Source organism: Coregonus lavaretus (assembly GCF_964263955.1).
Source record: "Coregonus lavaretus genome assembly, chromosome: 6".
In the NCBI taxonomy this organism is placed as follows: domain Eukaryota; kingdom Metazoa; phylum Chordata; class Actinopteri; order Salmoniformes; family Salmonidae; genus Coregonus; species Coregonus lavaretus.
Window position 1 is genome coordinate 59,712,034 of NC_139993.1, and position 14,594 is coordinate 59,726,627.

The following is a 14,594-nucleotide window of genomic DNA, read 5'->3' on the forward strand; positions in this document are numbered from 1 at the left end:
ATTTATGTTGATGATTGATGTGAATCTGCTAGTTAGCTAGCTCGATTCAACTTTTTACTGATTGTGATTTATCTTCAATTCTAATAACTTGATAATATAGCCTAATATTCAGCATCTTCTAACTTATCATATATGGCTAGCTGGCTAGTGGCTTATGTGGATATTTGCATAGCCTTTATGGTGGTTAGCTAGAGTCTAGACTACTGTGTTCAGTGCTTCATTTGTAATTCAGGATGTGCCAGAACAAAAAGTGAGCGTGAGAGGGGGGTGACCTGGGGAGCTCTGAGGTCGTGAGAGGGGGTGACCTGGGGAGCTCTGAGGTCGTGAGAGTAGGTGACCTGGGGGGCACTGAGGTCGTGAGAGTAGGTGACCTGGGGAGCTCTGAGGTCGTGAGAGGGTGGTGACCTGGGGAGCTCTGAGGTCGTGAGAGGGGGTGACCTGGGGGGCTCTGAGGTCGTGAGAGGGGGGTGACCTGGGGAGCTCTGAGGTCGTGAGAGGGGGGTGACCTGGGGAGCTCTGAGGTCGTGAGAGGGGGTGACCTGGGGAGCTCTGAGGTCATGAGAGGGGGTGACCTGGGGGGCTCTTAGGTCGTGAGAGGGGGTGACCTGGGGGGCTCTGAGGTCGTGAGAGGGGGTGACCTGGGGAGCTCTGAAGTACCTTTATAATGAAGCATTGTATGCGTATCATCGCATTTGCGCAGTGGCATAGAGCAGTAGAGTAGAGGCGATGCAGTGCCTTAGACCGCTGCGCCACTCGGGAGGCCCGGTACGCTATTTTCTTAAAGGAGCTATTGATCCTCTGTGGTAAATTATATACCTACTTATGGTGTAGTAGGCTATGCTGAATGATTTCATTTCTTTCTGAACAGACAGCAGTAATTCTATAACTTTGGCAAGTGTATTTACATTTATCAGGGGTGCTGCAGCACCTCCAGAACCCAGAGAATCCCGCGACTCTGATTCTATTTCTATTACCGCATTTCAAGCCATGCATGCTTGGATACCGGGCACATGCAATCTCCATACAGGGCAGACTGGGAAAAAGGCACAACCGGGCGCACGTGAGCTCCGTACAGGGCAGACCAACGGACGGGGTAGTGGTGGGGGGTGGCAAACTTGAGAACGACACGATGACTTTGGGGCAGTGTGTTCAGAACAACAGCGACAAAAACTGTATACAAAAAAAGTATAATTATACCACCACCCAAAAAGGCACTTGGCGAGTGGGAGGGAAAAGGGGCGGGTGCTAGTCACAGGTTGACCCCTATCTGTGCACGTGCCTGACAACGTGCTTTCATCACAACACAAACCACTGTGCAAGTTAGACTCACCTTCAACTGTACTCCTGAGTGGCGCAGTGGTCTAAGGCACTGCATCGCAGTGCTAACTGTGCCACTAGAGATCCTGGTTCGAATCCAGGCTCTGTTGCAGCCGGCCGCGACCGGGAGACTCATCGGCGGCGCACAATTGGTCCAGGGTAGAGGAGGGAATGGCCGGCAGGGATGTAGCTCAGTTGATAGAGCATGGCGTTTGCAACGCCAGGGTTGTGGGTTCGATTCCCACGGGGGGCCAGTATAAAAAAATATGTATTCACTTAACTGTAAGTCGCTCTGGATAAGAGCGTCTGCTAAATGACTAAAATGTAAATGTAAAGATATAGAGTGTCTTGCAAAAGTATTCATCCCCCTTGGCGTTTTTCCTATTTTGTTGCATTACAACCTGTAATTTAAAAATATTTTTATTTGGATTTCATGTAATGGACATACACAAAATAATCCAAATTGGTGAAGTGAAATGAAAAAAATAACTTGTTTAAAAAAATTCTAAAAAATAAATAACGGAAAAGGGGTGCGTGCATATGTATTCACCCCCTTTGCTATGAAGCCCCCTAAATAAGATCTGGTGCAACCAATTACCTTCAGAAGTCACATAATTAGTTAAATAAAGTCCACCTGTGTGCAATCTAAGTGTCACATGATCTGTCACATGATCTCAGTGTATATATACACCTGTTCTGAAAGGCCCCAGAGTCTGCAACACCACTAAGCAAGGGGCACCACCAAGCAAGCGGCACCATGAAGACCAAGGAGCTCTCCAAACAGGTCAGGGACAAAGTTGTGGAGAAGTACAGATCAGGGTTGGGTTATAAAAAAATATCTGAAACTTTGAACATCCCACGGAGCACCATTAAATCCATTATTACAAAATTGAAAGAATATGGCACCACAACAAACCTGCCAAGAGAGGGCCGCCCACCAAAACTCACGGACCAGGAAGGAGGGCATTAATCAGAGAGGCAACAAAGAGGTCAAAGATAACCCTGAAGGAGCTGCAAAGCTCCACAGCGGAGATGGGAGTATCTGTCCATAGGACCACTTTAAGCCGTACACTCCACAGAGCTGGGCTTTACGGAAGAGTGGCCAGAAAAAAGCCATTGCTTAAAGAAAATACTAAGCAAACACGTTTGGTGTTTGCCAAAAGGCATGTGGGAGACTCCCCAAACATATGGAAGAAGGTACTCTGGTCAGATGAGACTAAAATTGAGCTTTTTGGCCATAAAGGAAAACGCTATGTCTGGCGCAAACCCAACACCTCTCATCACCCCGAGAACACCATCCCCACAGTGAAGCATGGTGGTGGCAGCATCATGCTATGGGGATGTTTTTCATTGGCAGGGACTGGGAAACTGGTCAGAATTGAAGGAATAATGGATGGCGCTAAATACAGGGAAATTCTTGAGGGAAACCTGTTTCAGTCTTCCAGAGATTTGAGACTGGGACGGAGGTTCACCTTCCAGCAGGACAATGACCCTAAGCATACTGCTAAAGCAACACTCGAGTGGTTTAAGGGGAAACATTTAGATGTCTTGGAATGGCCTAGTCAAAGCCCAGACCTCAATCCAATTGAGAATCTGTGGTATGACTTAAAGATTACTGTATACCAGCGGAACCCATCCAACTTGAAGGAGCTGGAGCAGTTTTGCCTTGAAGAATGGGCAAAAAATACCAGTGGCTAGATGTGCCAAGCTTATAGAGACATACCCCAAGAGACTTGCAGCTGTAATTGCTGCAAAAGGTGGCTCTACAAAGTATTGACTTTGGGGGGGGTGAATTGTTATGCATGCTAAAGTTTTCTGTTTTTTTTTGTCTTATTTCTTGTTTGTTTCACAATAAAAAATATTTTGCATCTTCAAAGTGGTAGGCATGTTGTGTAAATCAAATGATACAAACCGCCATAAAATCCATTTTAATTCCAGGTTGTAAGGCAACAAAATAGGAAAAAGGGGGGTGAATACTTTTGCAAGCCACTGTACAATGTACATTTGGTCAGTGGATCATATGAATTGATATTTGATGGTAGCCATCATTATTGAACCAGATGATTTAAAGTATGTTCATGTTGCTGTGACCTCTGACCCCCTCCTGTCTTCCAGAGCCCCCCAAGGTGTCAGTGGACCCCCGGAACCAGACCTTTACCACGGGACAGGAAGTGAGGATCAGGTGCTCGGCCAGAGGTTACCCCGCCCCCCACCTGGTCTGGACACACAATGACATGTTCCTCATGGGTTCCAGCGGGTGAGGTCACAGCCTTTCACCTCTCACACAGGTCACGCAGGTCAGGGGTGGCAGAAGGCTGCTGTGTCTTGTGTTTGTTTTGTCTATTGTGGTGCTCAAGGCTCAAGGGTTATCGTGCTTTGGTGGCGCTTACATTTACCAAATAACTAAATAATTTAGTCCGAGCTGTTGCTAGGGATCTTCAGATGACTGTGTGCTAATGTACTTCATGGAGTGTTGTCTGTGTTGCTACTTTGTTGCTGTGTTATTACAGGTGTGTGTAAAGGAGGTTTATGTGTGTTAATATGTATTAACCCTTTGACCTCCGGCCCCTGTGCAGACACAGGATGACCCCTGATGGGAGTCTGCTCATCAGGAACATGGAACAGAAGGATGCTGGAGTGTACGGCTGTCTGGCCAGCAACCTGGCTGGGACAGACACACAGACATCCATCCTCACCTATATCGGTGAGTAGGACACAAAAGACATGCAGACGGACTGACAGACTCCTTTAACCTGTGTTGTGCGCTGTCAGTCGCCCTCTCTCACACTGTCACCCCCTGGTCTCTTGTCTTCTCCCAGAGTCCCCCGTGGTGATTGTGGTGCTGAGTGAGATTCTGATTGGTCTAGGGGAAACCACCATCTTGGCATGCTCTGCCTCTGGGATCCCCCAGCCGGAGATCAGGTGGTACAAAGGTAAGGGATGTTGACTTGGAACAAGCCTCCTGTGTAGAGATGGATGATCAGAAGAGAAGAGTCCTTCATCTGTCGTTGAACATGGAAATGTAGCTTGTATTCCTCAGGACATTAAAATCCCAAATGGTTACTTAACCCTGACTTTAAGGTGTAAAGTAGAGGGCTGCATTCCCGCGGATCCCAACATCGATCATTGCGGAGCGGTAGGCATTTTTCAGACAGACAACTTTGGGATGAATTTTTTTTTTGTCCTGCAGATTATTTGGAAACGGTCATCTTTCTGCTTTGTATGTGTTAGTCCTTCCTGTTGTATTAAAAACACATCTTTGTCACATTATTCACACACTCAGAATTCACTGCTTCACGTTAAATGGCCTACCTCTCCTCTCCTAGTTGGGCGTGTGAGATCAAGTGCGGCTAGTATATGTGTGGTCTCAATGAAATGGAGTAGGCTGCCTATGCACGGGCGGAGAAGCACGTGGCAGTTATCTTTCCAAGGAAATTCACATACATATGATTAGGCTATAGTTTACTGTGGTGTCTGTAAATAGATATTGATAATGGAAAGAAGTGGAGTACTGGGTCCTGGCCTCTCGGGGGCCTAGGGATTCGGGGGGACGGGGGTGGTATGCTGAACACTGGGATGACGGCCCAACTTGGGATGGGGAGGGGCTTTAGCGGGGGAATTAGTGGAGAACAATTGGAGTGTTACTTAGTAGCAAATATCATGGTACAGCTATATCATGGACAGTCAATCGCTATGGTATTTTTTATTGGTAAATTTACAAACATATATAATGATAAATATATTTCAAACTTGTCTCCCATTATGGTATGTGGTGAAATAAGTATAGCCAGTTATAATTGTATTGGCTTAGCAGATAATAACAAAAGAAGAACAATATTTACATGGCTCCAAGAGAAGGAATATAATATCTATTGTTTACAGGAAACTCATTCAACAATTCTAGATGAAGTTGCGTGGAAAAAGGAATGGGGGGGGCGAAATATACTTCTCCCATGGGCAAAGAAACTCAAAAGGGGTGATGATATTAATTAACAGTAATTTCGATTCGAATGTGCAAATTGTCCAAACAGATACGCAAGGTAGATGGATTATTTGAAATATGTTATTGGACCATAAACAGCTATGGCTCAATAACCTTTACGGACCAAATAATGATGATCCACACTTCTTTGACAATATATATAATACATTATCAACTCTGCAAGCAATTCAAGACTCTATTATTATGGTGGGAGATTATAATACCGTTTTTAAATAGCTCAATGGACCGTAAAGGAAATCACACTACAAACAATCACCCTCATGCTCTTAAGGAAATCGTGAATGTCATGGATACATTAGAACTAGTTGATATATGGAGGCTTAAATATCCTGATCTAGTGAGATATACATAGCGGAGACTCAATCAAGCTAGTCGTCTTGACTTCTTTCTTATGTCATTTTCGTTGGCACCAAAAGTTTTAAAAGTGTTGATAGGGGACAGAATGCGGTCGGACCATCATATAATTGGCATATACATTAATCTTACTGAATTTCCACGTGGGCGAGGATATTGGAAATTTTATCAAAGCCTATTGGATGATAACTTGTTTTTAACTAGGACAGAGGAATTTATAACTGTTTTTTTTCCGACATAACATAGGTACAGCAAATCCCCTTATTGTATGGGACACCTTTAAATGTGCCTTTAGAGGCCATGCAATTCAGTACTCATCTCGAAAACAAAAACAATTTAGGTCAAAAGAGTCCACACTAACAAAGGAAATAGAAGGTCTAACAGAACAGATAGATAGCAATAAAAACTGTAACATAGAGGCTCAGAATAAATTAGAGGAAAAACAAAAAGAAATTGAGAAACTTATTCAAGAAAGATCAGGTGTAATACACTGCTCAAAAAAATAAAGGGAACACTAAAATAACACATCCTAGATCTGAATGAATGAAATAATCTTATTAAATACTTTTTTCTTTACATAGTTGAATGTGCTGACAACAAAATCACACAAAAATTATCAATGGAAATCAAATTTATCAACCCATGGAGGTCTGGATTTGGAGTCACCCTCAAAATTAAAGTGGAAAACCACACTACAGGCTGATCCAACTTTGATGTAATGTCCTTAAAACAAGTCAAAATGAGGCTCAGTAGTGTGTGTGGCCTCCACGTGCCTGTATTCCCTACAACGCCTGGGCATGCTCCTGATGAGGTGGTGGATGGTCTCCTGAGGGATCTCCTCCCAGACCTGGACTAAAGCATCCGCCAACTCCTGGACAGTCTGTGGTGCAACGTGGCGTTGGTGGATGGAGCGAGACATGATGTCCCAGATGTGCTCAATTGGATTCAGGTCTGGGGAACGGCCGGGCCAGTCCATAGCATCAATGCCTTCCTCTTGCAGGAACTGCTGACACAATCCAGCCACATGAGGTCTAGCATTGTCTTGCATTAGGAGGAACCCAGGGCCAACCGCACCAGCATATGGTCTCACAAGGGGTCTGAGGATCTCATCTCGGTACCTAATGGCAGTCAGGCTACCTCTGGCGAGCACATGGAGGGCTGTGCGGCCTCCCAAAGAAATGCCACCCCACACCATGACTGACCCACCGCCAAACCGGTCATGCTGGAGGATGTTGCAGGCAGCAGAACGTTCTCCGCGGCGTCTCCAGACTCTGTCATGTCTGTCACATGTGCTCAGTGTGATCCTGCTTTCATCTGTGAAGAGCACAGGGCGCCAGTGGCGAATTTGTCAATCTTAGTGTTCTCTGGCAAATGCCAAACGTCCTGCATGGTGTTGGGCTGTAAGCCCAACTCCCACCTGTGGACGTCGGGCCCTCATAGAGTCTGTTTCTGGAGTCTGTTTCTGACCGTTTGAGCAGACACATGCACATTTGTGGCCTGCTGGAGGTCATTTTGCAGGGCTCTGGCAGTGCTCCTCCTGCTCCTCCTTGCACAAAGGCGGCGGTAGCAGTCCTGCTGCTGGGTTGTTGCCCTCCTACGGCCTCCTCCACGTCTCCTGGTAGCGCCTCCATGCTCTGGACACTACGCTGACAGACACAGCAAACCTTCTTGCCACAGCTCGCATTGATGTGCCATCCTGGATGAGCTGCACTACCTGAGCCACTTGTGTGGGTTGTAGACTCCGTCTCATGCTACCACTAGAGTGAAAGAACCGCCAGCATTCAAAAGTGACCAAAACATCAGCCAGGAAGCATAGGAACTGAGAAGTGGTCTGTGGTCACCACCTGCAAAACCAGTCCTTTATTGGGGTGTCTTGCTAATTGCCTATAATTTCCACCTGTTGTCTATTCCATTTGCACAACAGCATGTGAAATGTATTGTCAATTAGTGTTGCTTCCTAAGTGGACAGTTTGTTTTCACAGAAGTGTGATTGACTTGGAGTTATATTGTGTTGTTTAAGTGTTCCCTTAATTTTTTTGAGCAGTGTATATTTGCGAGAAAAAAAACATAGGGGGGATTGGAAGTGATGCAGACAATTACATTGATGGAAGTTACAATCTATCTGAAATATTAAAGCTGATTCAAAAATTCGATCATCATTGAAAAGGAAACAGTGCAACGTGCGCATAGGTTACCATGGTGAGCCTTTTCCTTTTCAAAAAATATTGTTTACCAATTTATTTGTCACTGCCTACATATCGTCCCGCTCCAAAAAGGTTAGCTATATCCTATAAGTTTCCGCTCTCATCATTCTTGCTGCTTCCAGTTCAGTAGCCAGTTCAGGTGCGTGTGGTCTCAATATAAATGCAGTAGGCTATAGTCTATGCATGGGCGGAGAAGTACTAGGCAGTTATCTTTCCAAGGAAATTCACTTCCTAAATATGATTAGGCTATAGTTTACTACATTGCCTAGAAATAAATATTGCTCATATTTGTCTCTGTTTGAAAATCATCCCACTCGTTTTCTTTATTTTAAAAACTTTTTTACCCCCTTTTTTGTCATATCCAATTACGATCTTGTCTCATCGCTGCAACTTCCCAACGGGCTCAGGAGAGGCGGTCGAGTCATGCATCCTCCGAAACATGACGCGCCAAACCGCGCTCCTTAACACCCGCCCGCTTAACCCGGAAGCCAGCTGCACCAATGTGTCAGAGGAAACACCGTTCAACTGACGACCAAGGTCAGCCTGCAGGCGCCTGGCTCGCCACAAGGAGTCGCTAGAGTGTGATGAGCCAAGTAAAGCCCCCCCCCGGCCAACGCTGGGCCAATTGTGCGCCGTCCTATGGGACTCCCGGTCACGACACAGCCTGGGATCGAACCCGGGTCTGTAGTGACGCCTCAAGCACTGCGATGCAGTGCCTTAGACCGCTGCGCCACTCCGGAGGTCTAAAATTGTCCCATTAGGGACAATAGGCTATAAAACGTAGCTCAAGATAAAGTGTCACCTCTCTCTCCAACTCTGCTCTCTTCAAACTATGTCTAGCCTATTAGCTGATATAGCCCAGAAATACTGATGGCCTAATATAATGGGCCACGTGACAATCTCTGGTAATTTAACCTATTTCTTAGGTTATATAGGGCGCAACATTTCTGGTACCATGGCTGGCAAGTGAGCTGCGTCACATATGCCTAAAATAACATTGTGGGACTGCAGGAGTGGGCGGGTGGGTATGAAAGCTGCGGGTGCGGGCGGGTGGGTATGAAGAAATCAGTCACACACAGACCTCTAGTGTAGAGAAACTGTTGCAGCCATAGAGACACACACACACACACACTTACAGAAACAGACACACACAGAGACATACACACATACACAGAGAAACAGACACAGACACACAGAGACACACACACACACACACAGACACATACACACACATAGACATACACATAGACACACACACACACACACACACACACACACACACACACACACACACACACACACACACACACAAAGAGACTTCTCATTCACATACCTCTGTGTGTTAGCCTTAATAAATCAGCTTGCCGTGGCCCTGGGCAGTGGGATAGGAAGTCGTATGTTTTATAGAGTGCAGAGCAGGAAGTGGAGTGTTTTATCGGCTGGTGCACAGGAAGTGCTCCTCTGACACCTCTGACACACTTGACTGACTCTGGCCGCCCCGTGGGAACCCTTAAAACGCTCCTGCCTTTTAGTCTAACCCGTAAAACGCTCCTGCCTTTTAGTCTAACCCTTAAAACGCTCCTGCCTTTTAGTCTAACCCTTAAAACGCTCCTGCCTTTTAGTCTAACCCTTAAAACGCTCCTGCCTTTTAGTCTAACCCTTAAAACGCTCCTGCCTTTTAGTCTAAAGCGTAAAACGCTCCTGCCTTTTAGTCTAACCCGTAAAACGCTCCTGCCTTTTAGTCTAACCCTTAAAACGCTCCTGCCTTTTAGTCTAACCCTTAAAACGCTCCTGCCTTTTAGTCTAACCCTTAAAACGCTCCTGCCTTTTAGTCTAACCCGTAAAACGCTCCTGCCTTTTAGTCTAACCCTTAAAACGCTCCTGCCTTTTAGTCTAACCCGTAAAACGCTCCTGCCTTTTAGTCTAACCCTTAAAACGCTCCTGCCTTTTAGTCTAACCCTTAAAACGCTCCTGCCTTTTAGTCTAACCCTTAAAACGCTCCTGCCTTTTAGTCTAACCCTTAAAACGCTCCTGCCTTTTAGTCTAACCCTTAAAACGCTCCTGCCTTTTAGTCTAACCCTTAAAACGCTCCTGCCTTTTAGTCTAACCCTTAAAACGCTCCTGCCTTTTAGTCTAACCCTTAAAACACTCCTGCCTTTTAGTCTAACCCGTAAAACGCTCCTGCCTTTTAGTCTAACCCTTAAAACGCTCCTGCCTTTTAGTCTAACCCTTAAAACGCTCCTGCCTTTTAGTCTAACCCTTAAAACGCTCCTGCCTTTTAGTCTAACCCTTAAAACGCTCCTGCCTTTTAGTCTAACCCCTAAACCTCTGCTCTGTCCACTTATTCTTTGAACGAGAAAGACAAAGGGAAAGATGAAGAGTACACACTCAAATAAAGAATGTATGATGATTATGTTCATTCGCATTTGATAATAGTTCATTGGTTTTGCTTGCCTGAGTTTATGTATTGAATAGGTTTTGCTCACCGGAAATAGAATACCTCATGATAAGCTGAAGACCATACTATTTACCAAGAGTTTTCATCTTTTTCATGGCTGTCTATTTACCACCACAAACCGATGCTGGCACTAAGACCGCACTCAACGAGCTGTATAGGGCAATAAGCAAACAAGACTAGGTGAAAAATCTGTCGATGTGCCCTTAAGCAAGGCACTTAACCCTAATTGCTCATGTAAGTCGCTCTGGATAAGAGCGTCTGCTAAGTGACTAAAATGTAAAAATATAAGAAAATGCCCATCCAGAGGCGGCGCTCCTAGTGGCCGGTGATTTTAATGCAGGGAAACTGAAATCCGTCTTACCTCATTTTTACAAGCATTTCGCCTGTGCAATTAGAGGCTAAAAAACTCTAGATCACCTTTACTCCACACACAGTCACCGGCTTCATTAATAAATGCATCGATGATGTAGTCCCCACAGTGACCGTACATACATATCCCAACCAGAAGCCATGGATTACAGGCAACATCCACACTGTGCTAAAGCCTATAGGCTTTGGGATGAATTGGAACGCCGACTGCGAGCCAGGCCTAATCGCCCAACATCAGTGCCCGACCCCACTAATGCTCTTGTGTCTGAATGGAAGCAAGTCTCCGCAGTAATGTTCCAACATTTAGTGGAAAGCCTTCCCAGAAGAGTGGAGGCTGTTATAGCAGCAAAAGGGGGGACCAACTCCATATTAATGCCCATGATTTTGTAATTGAGATGTTCGATGAGCAGGTGTCCACATACATGTTGTGTATCTACCTCAATTACCTCGCACCCCTGCACATCGACTAGGTACTGGTACTCCGTGTATATAACCAAGTTATCATTACTCATTGTGTATTTATTCCTTGTGTTATTGTTTTTCTACTATTTCTATTTTTTCTATTTTTTTCTCTCTGTATTGTTGGGAAGGTCCCGTAAGTAAGCATTTCACTTTAGTCTACACCTGTTGTTTATGAAGCATGTGACAAATAACATTTGATTTGATATGACCATATTGATGGTTGCCAACTTCCTGGTTAACAACTTCCTGGTTGCCCTTTATTTGACCCACAGGCGACCTGCAGCTGCGGCCGTCCTCCTACGTGGAAATTGACTCCCTGGGAGGGACTCTGACGATCAAGGAGGCACAGGACGTTGACGCGGGGGACTACACCTGTGTGGCTGCGAACCCTGCAGGAACCTCCTCACCTGGGAAGATCACCCTGGATGTAGGATGTAAGGATTCCTCTGGACTCTTGAACACATCATGAAAAAGACGGCTTGTAATTTTGGTTATCTGACATCTCTACACCCAGAAAAACCCAGTTTACCACCAGAAAATCACCTTGTTATATTGTCCCATGTCAAATGTTGCTTGCTGTGTAGATGGCTGTATTGATGAATGAATGTAGACTTTCTTCATGGTCTTGTAAGGGATTTAGCTCTTAGCGTTGTTGACCTTTGCCTTCCAGCTGCACCCCAGTTCACCAGAGAACCGTCTGACGTGGCGGCGGACATTGGCTCTAACGTGACCCTGCCGTGCCACGCGCAGGGTTACCCCGAACCCCAGATCACCTGGAGGAGGGAGGACAACGCACCCGTGTTCACCAGACGCCCCACACACAGCACCATCACACAGAAGACGGGAGGGGACCTGCAAATTAACAGTGAGGTTTCAGTTCATATACACACACACACACACACATACACACACACACACACTAATTCCTATCTCCTCTGTTCTATGGGTCAGATCTGTGGGTGGAGGATGAGACGGTGTATGTGTGTGAGGCCCAGAACCAGTTTGGGAGGATCCAGACCCACGCCAGAGTCACTGTCACCGGACTGGGTAAGAGACAGACAGGGATCTCCCATCACATGCTCTGGGTACTGTAGGAGGGGTACAGAGGCTAGGGTAGAGGAGGGTATTATAGGGGTACAGAGTGTAGGGTAGAGGGTATTATAGGGGTACAGAGTGTAGGGTAGAGGAGGGTATTATAGGAGGGGTACAGAGGGTAGGGTAGAGGAGGGTATTATAGGGGTACAGAGGGTAGGGTAGAGGGTATTATAGGAGGGGTACAGAGGGTAGGGTAGAGGAGGGTATTATAGGGGTACAGAGGGTAGGGTAGAGGAGGGTATTATAGGGGTACAGAGGGTAGGGTAGAGGAGGGTATTATAGGGGTACAGAGGGTAGGGTATAGGAGGGTATTATAGGAGGGGTACAGAGGGAAGTTTAAATGCGCATGTGCCAATTGAATCTCAACAAGGAAACAGTCGATGGTTGTAGATTAACTTTTTATGAAAAAGTATGGATTTCAGCAAACAAAGAAAGGCACATAACTGCAGGGGAGAAACATAGGTACAAGGTTAGCATTTCATCATTTATTATTATTGTTCTTGGCTGAATCGATGAGTTGAATTCCATAAAGCCTGGTCTCTGCTCCACTCCGTTGGTGGAGTTCATCAGAAACGTCCTTCACCATGGAGTGGAGTTTAGTCAGCTAGACCTAACTCATCAAAGGTCAGGTCTGTCTTTTGTTGCGTGCAAAGACAGAATGCTACTTTTGAAATGAAAGTAATATTTTCACTGGGAGCAGCAGAGGAAAGCGCTCAGGGTTTGAGTGATATTTCAGTTGTGTTGGAGTTGTGTGTGTGAGTTATGGTCAGATTGCATTGAGTTTATTTGGAAGCGAGGGAATGTAGGGGTGAACTTAGCGGAACGCAGCTCAAATTCCCTGGCACGGTTTGAAGGGGATGTCAGTTCGTGCAGATGTCATGGGAGAAAAAAGACCTAAATCACAGTGAGAAAGAGAGAGTAGCGAGAAACACTGAGTGTACAAAACATTAGGAACACCTGCTCTTTCAATGACATAGACTGACAAGATGATTCCAGGCGCACCGGTTTGAGTTAAGAACTGCATCACTGCTGGGTTTTTCCATGCTCAACAGTTTCCTGTGTGCATCAAGAATGGTCTACCACCCAAAGGAGTAAACATGGGCCAGCATCCCTGTGGAACGCTTTCGACACCTGGGAGAGGGAGGGAGAGGAGGGAGGGAGAGGGAGGGAGGGAGGGAGGGAGAGAGGGAGAGAGGGAGAGAGAGAGAGAGAGAGAGAGAGAGAGAGAGAGAGAGAGAGAGAGAGAGAGAGAGAGAGAGAGAGAGAGAGAGAGAGAGAGAGAGAGAGAGAGAGAGAGAGAGAGAGAGAGAGAGAGAGAGAGAGAGAGAGAGAGAGAGAGAGAGAGAGAGAGCGAGAGCTGTGGACCGTCTGTGGTTAAGTTGAGCCTGTGTGTGCCTGCGAGCAAGTGTTACATTCATCTGACTCCTCTCTCAGAAAAGATGCAGTGATGTATTAGTCAAAGCCTCATAACACATTGAAATACCTTGACTTTGAGTAAGAACAGCAGGTCCACTGTAGTCTTTAAAGGATCCATGGTATGCATGCAATCCTATATATTTCTATTTGATTAAAGCGGGAGAGACACATATATGGCTGGGCAGCATCCATAGAGGAGATTGTTGATCGGAGTCCAGAGTTTGGTTTCTAACTTCAAAGCCCAGCCCTGTCAAAGCCCATACACTTCTTTGGATTGTATGTGACTGTAAATGTTTGTATGTGTATGTGTTAATATGAAAAGCCCGCGTTCTCTCCTTAAATCACCACTGCATGTATCACAACCCTGTTAACTGCACGGCAGGTATGTACAGTATCTGTGTGTGTGTGTGTGAGTGTGTGTGTGAGTGTGTGTGTGTGTGTGTGTATGTGAGTATGTGAGTGTGTGTGTGTGTATGTGAGTGTGTGTGTGTGTATGTGAGTGTGTGTGTGTGTGTATGTGAGTGTGTGTGTGTGTGTGTGTATGTGAGTGTGTGTGTGTGAGTGTGTGTGTGTGTGCATGCTTCTTAAATGTTGTGTGTGTTTGTTTACACACGTGCACCTTATTAAGCACCATTCAGCAGCAATCACTGGGTTCTTATTTGGAATAAAAGGTCCCATCAGATCGAGCCGCCCCATATTAACGTGTGCCCCACTTCCCTAGTGACACAGTCCCTGCCCAGCCCATAACACCCCGCCTCTGGGGTTACTGTGGCAACGCTACAAGCAAAACATGGGAGGTGTCCCAATCGGTCCTACAGCACAGCAGCCCTCTCTCTCTGTGTCTCTCTCTTTGTGTCTCTCTCTCTGTGTCTCTCTCTCTGTGTCTCTCTCTCTGTGTCTCTCTCTCTGTGTCTCT

The 14,594-nt window shown here is 45.9% G+C and overlaps 1 protein-coding gene across 1 annotated transcript in view; it reads left to right on the forward strand.

The window, feature by feature from the left end:
- Positions 1 to 14,594, forward strand: part of hmcn1 (hemicentin 1) — a 183,495-nt gene that overhangs the window by 69,247 nt on the left and 99,654 nt on the right. The window contains exons 12-17 of the mRNA XM_084163907.1: positions 3,433 to 3,574; positions 3,894 to 4,021; positions 4,137 to 4,250; positions 11,440 to 11,601; positions 11,838 to 12,032; positions 12,119 to 12,214. Of these exons, the coding sequence (XP_084020033.1) occupies positions 3,433 to 3,574; positions 3,894 to 4,021; positions 4,137 to 4,250; positions 11,440 to 11,601; positions 11,838 to 12,032; positions 12,119 to 12,214 (837 nt within the window). The remainder of the gene's footprint in view (positions 1 to 3,432; positions 3,575 to 3,893; positions 4,022 to 4,136; positions 4,251 to 11,439; positions 11,602 to 11,837; positions 12,033 to 12,118; positions 12,215 to 14,594) is intronic.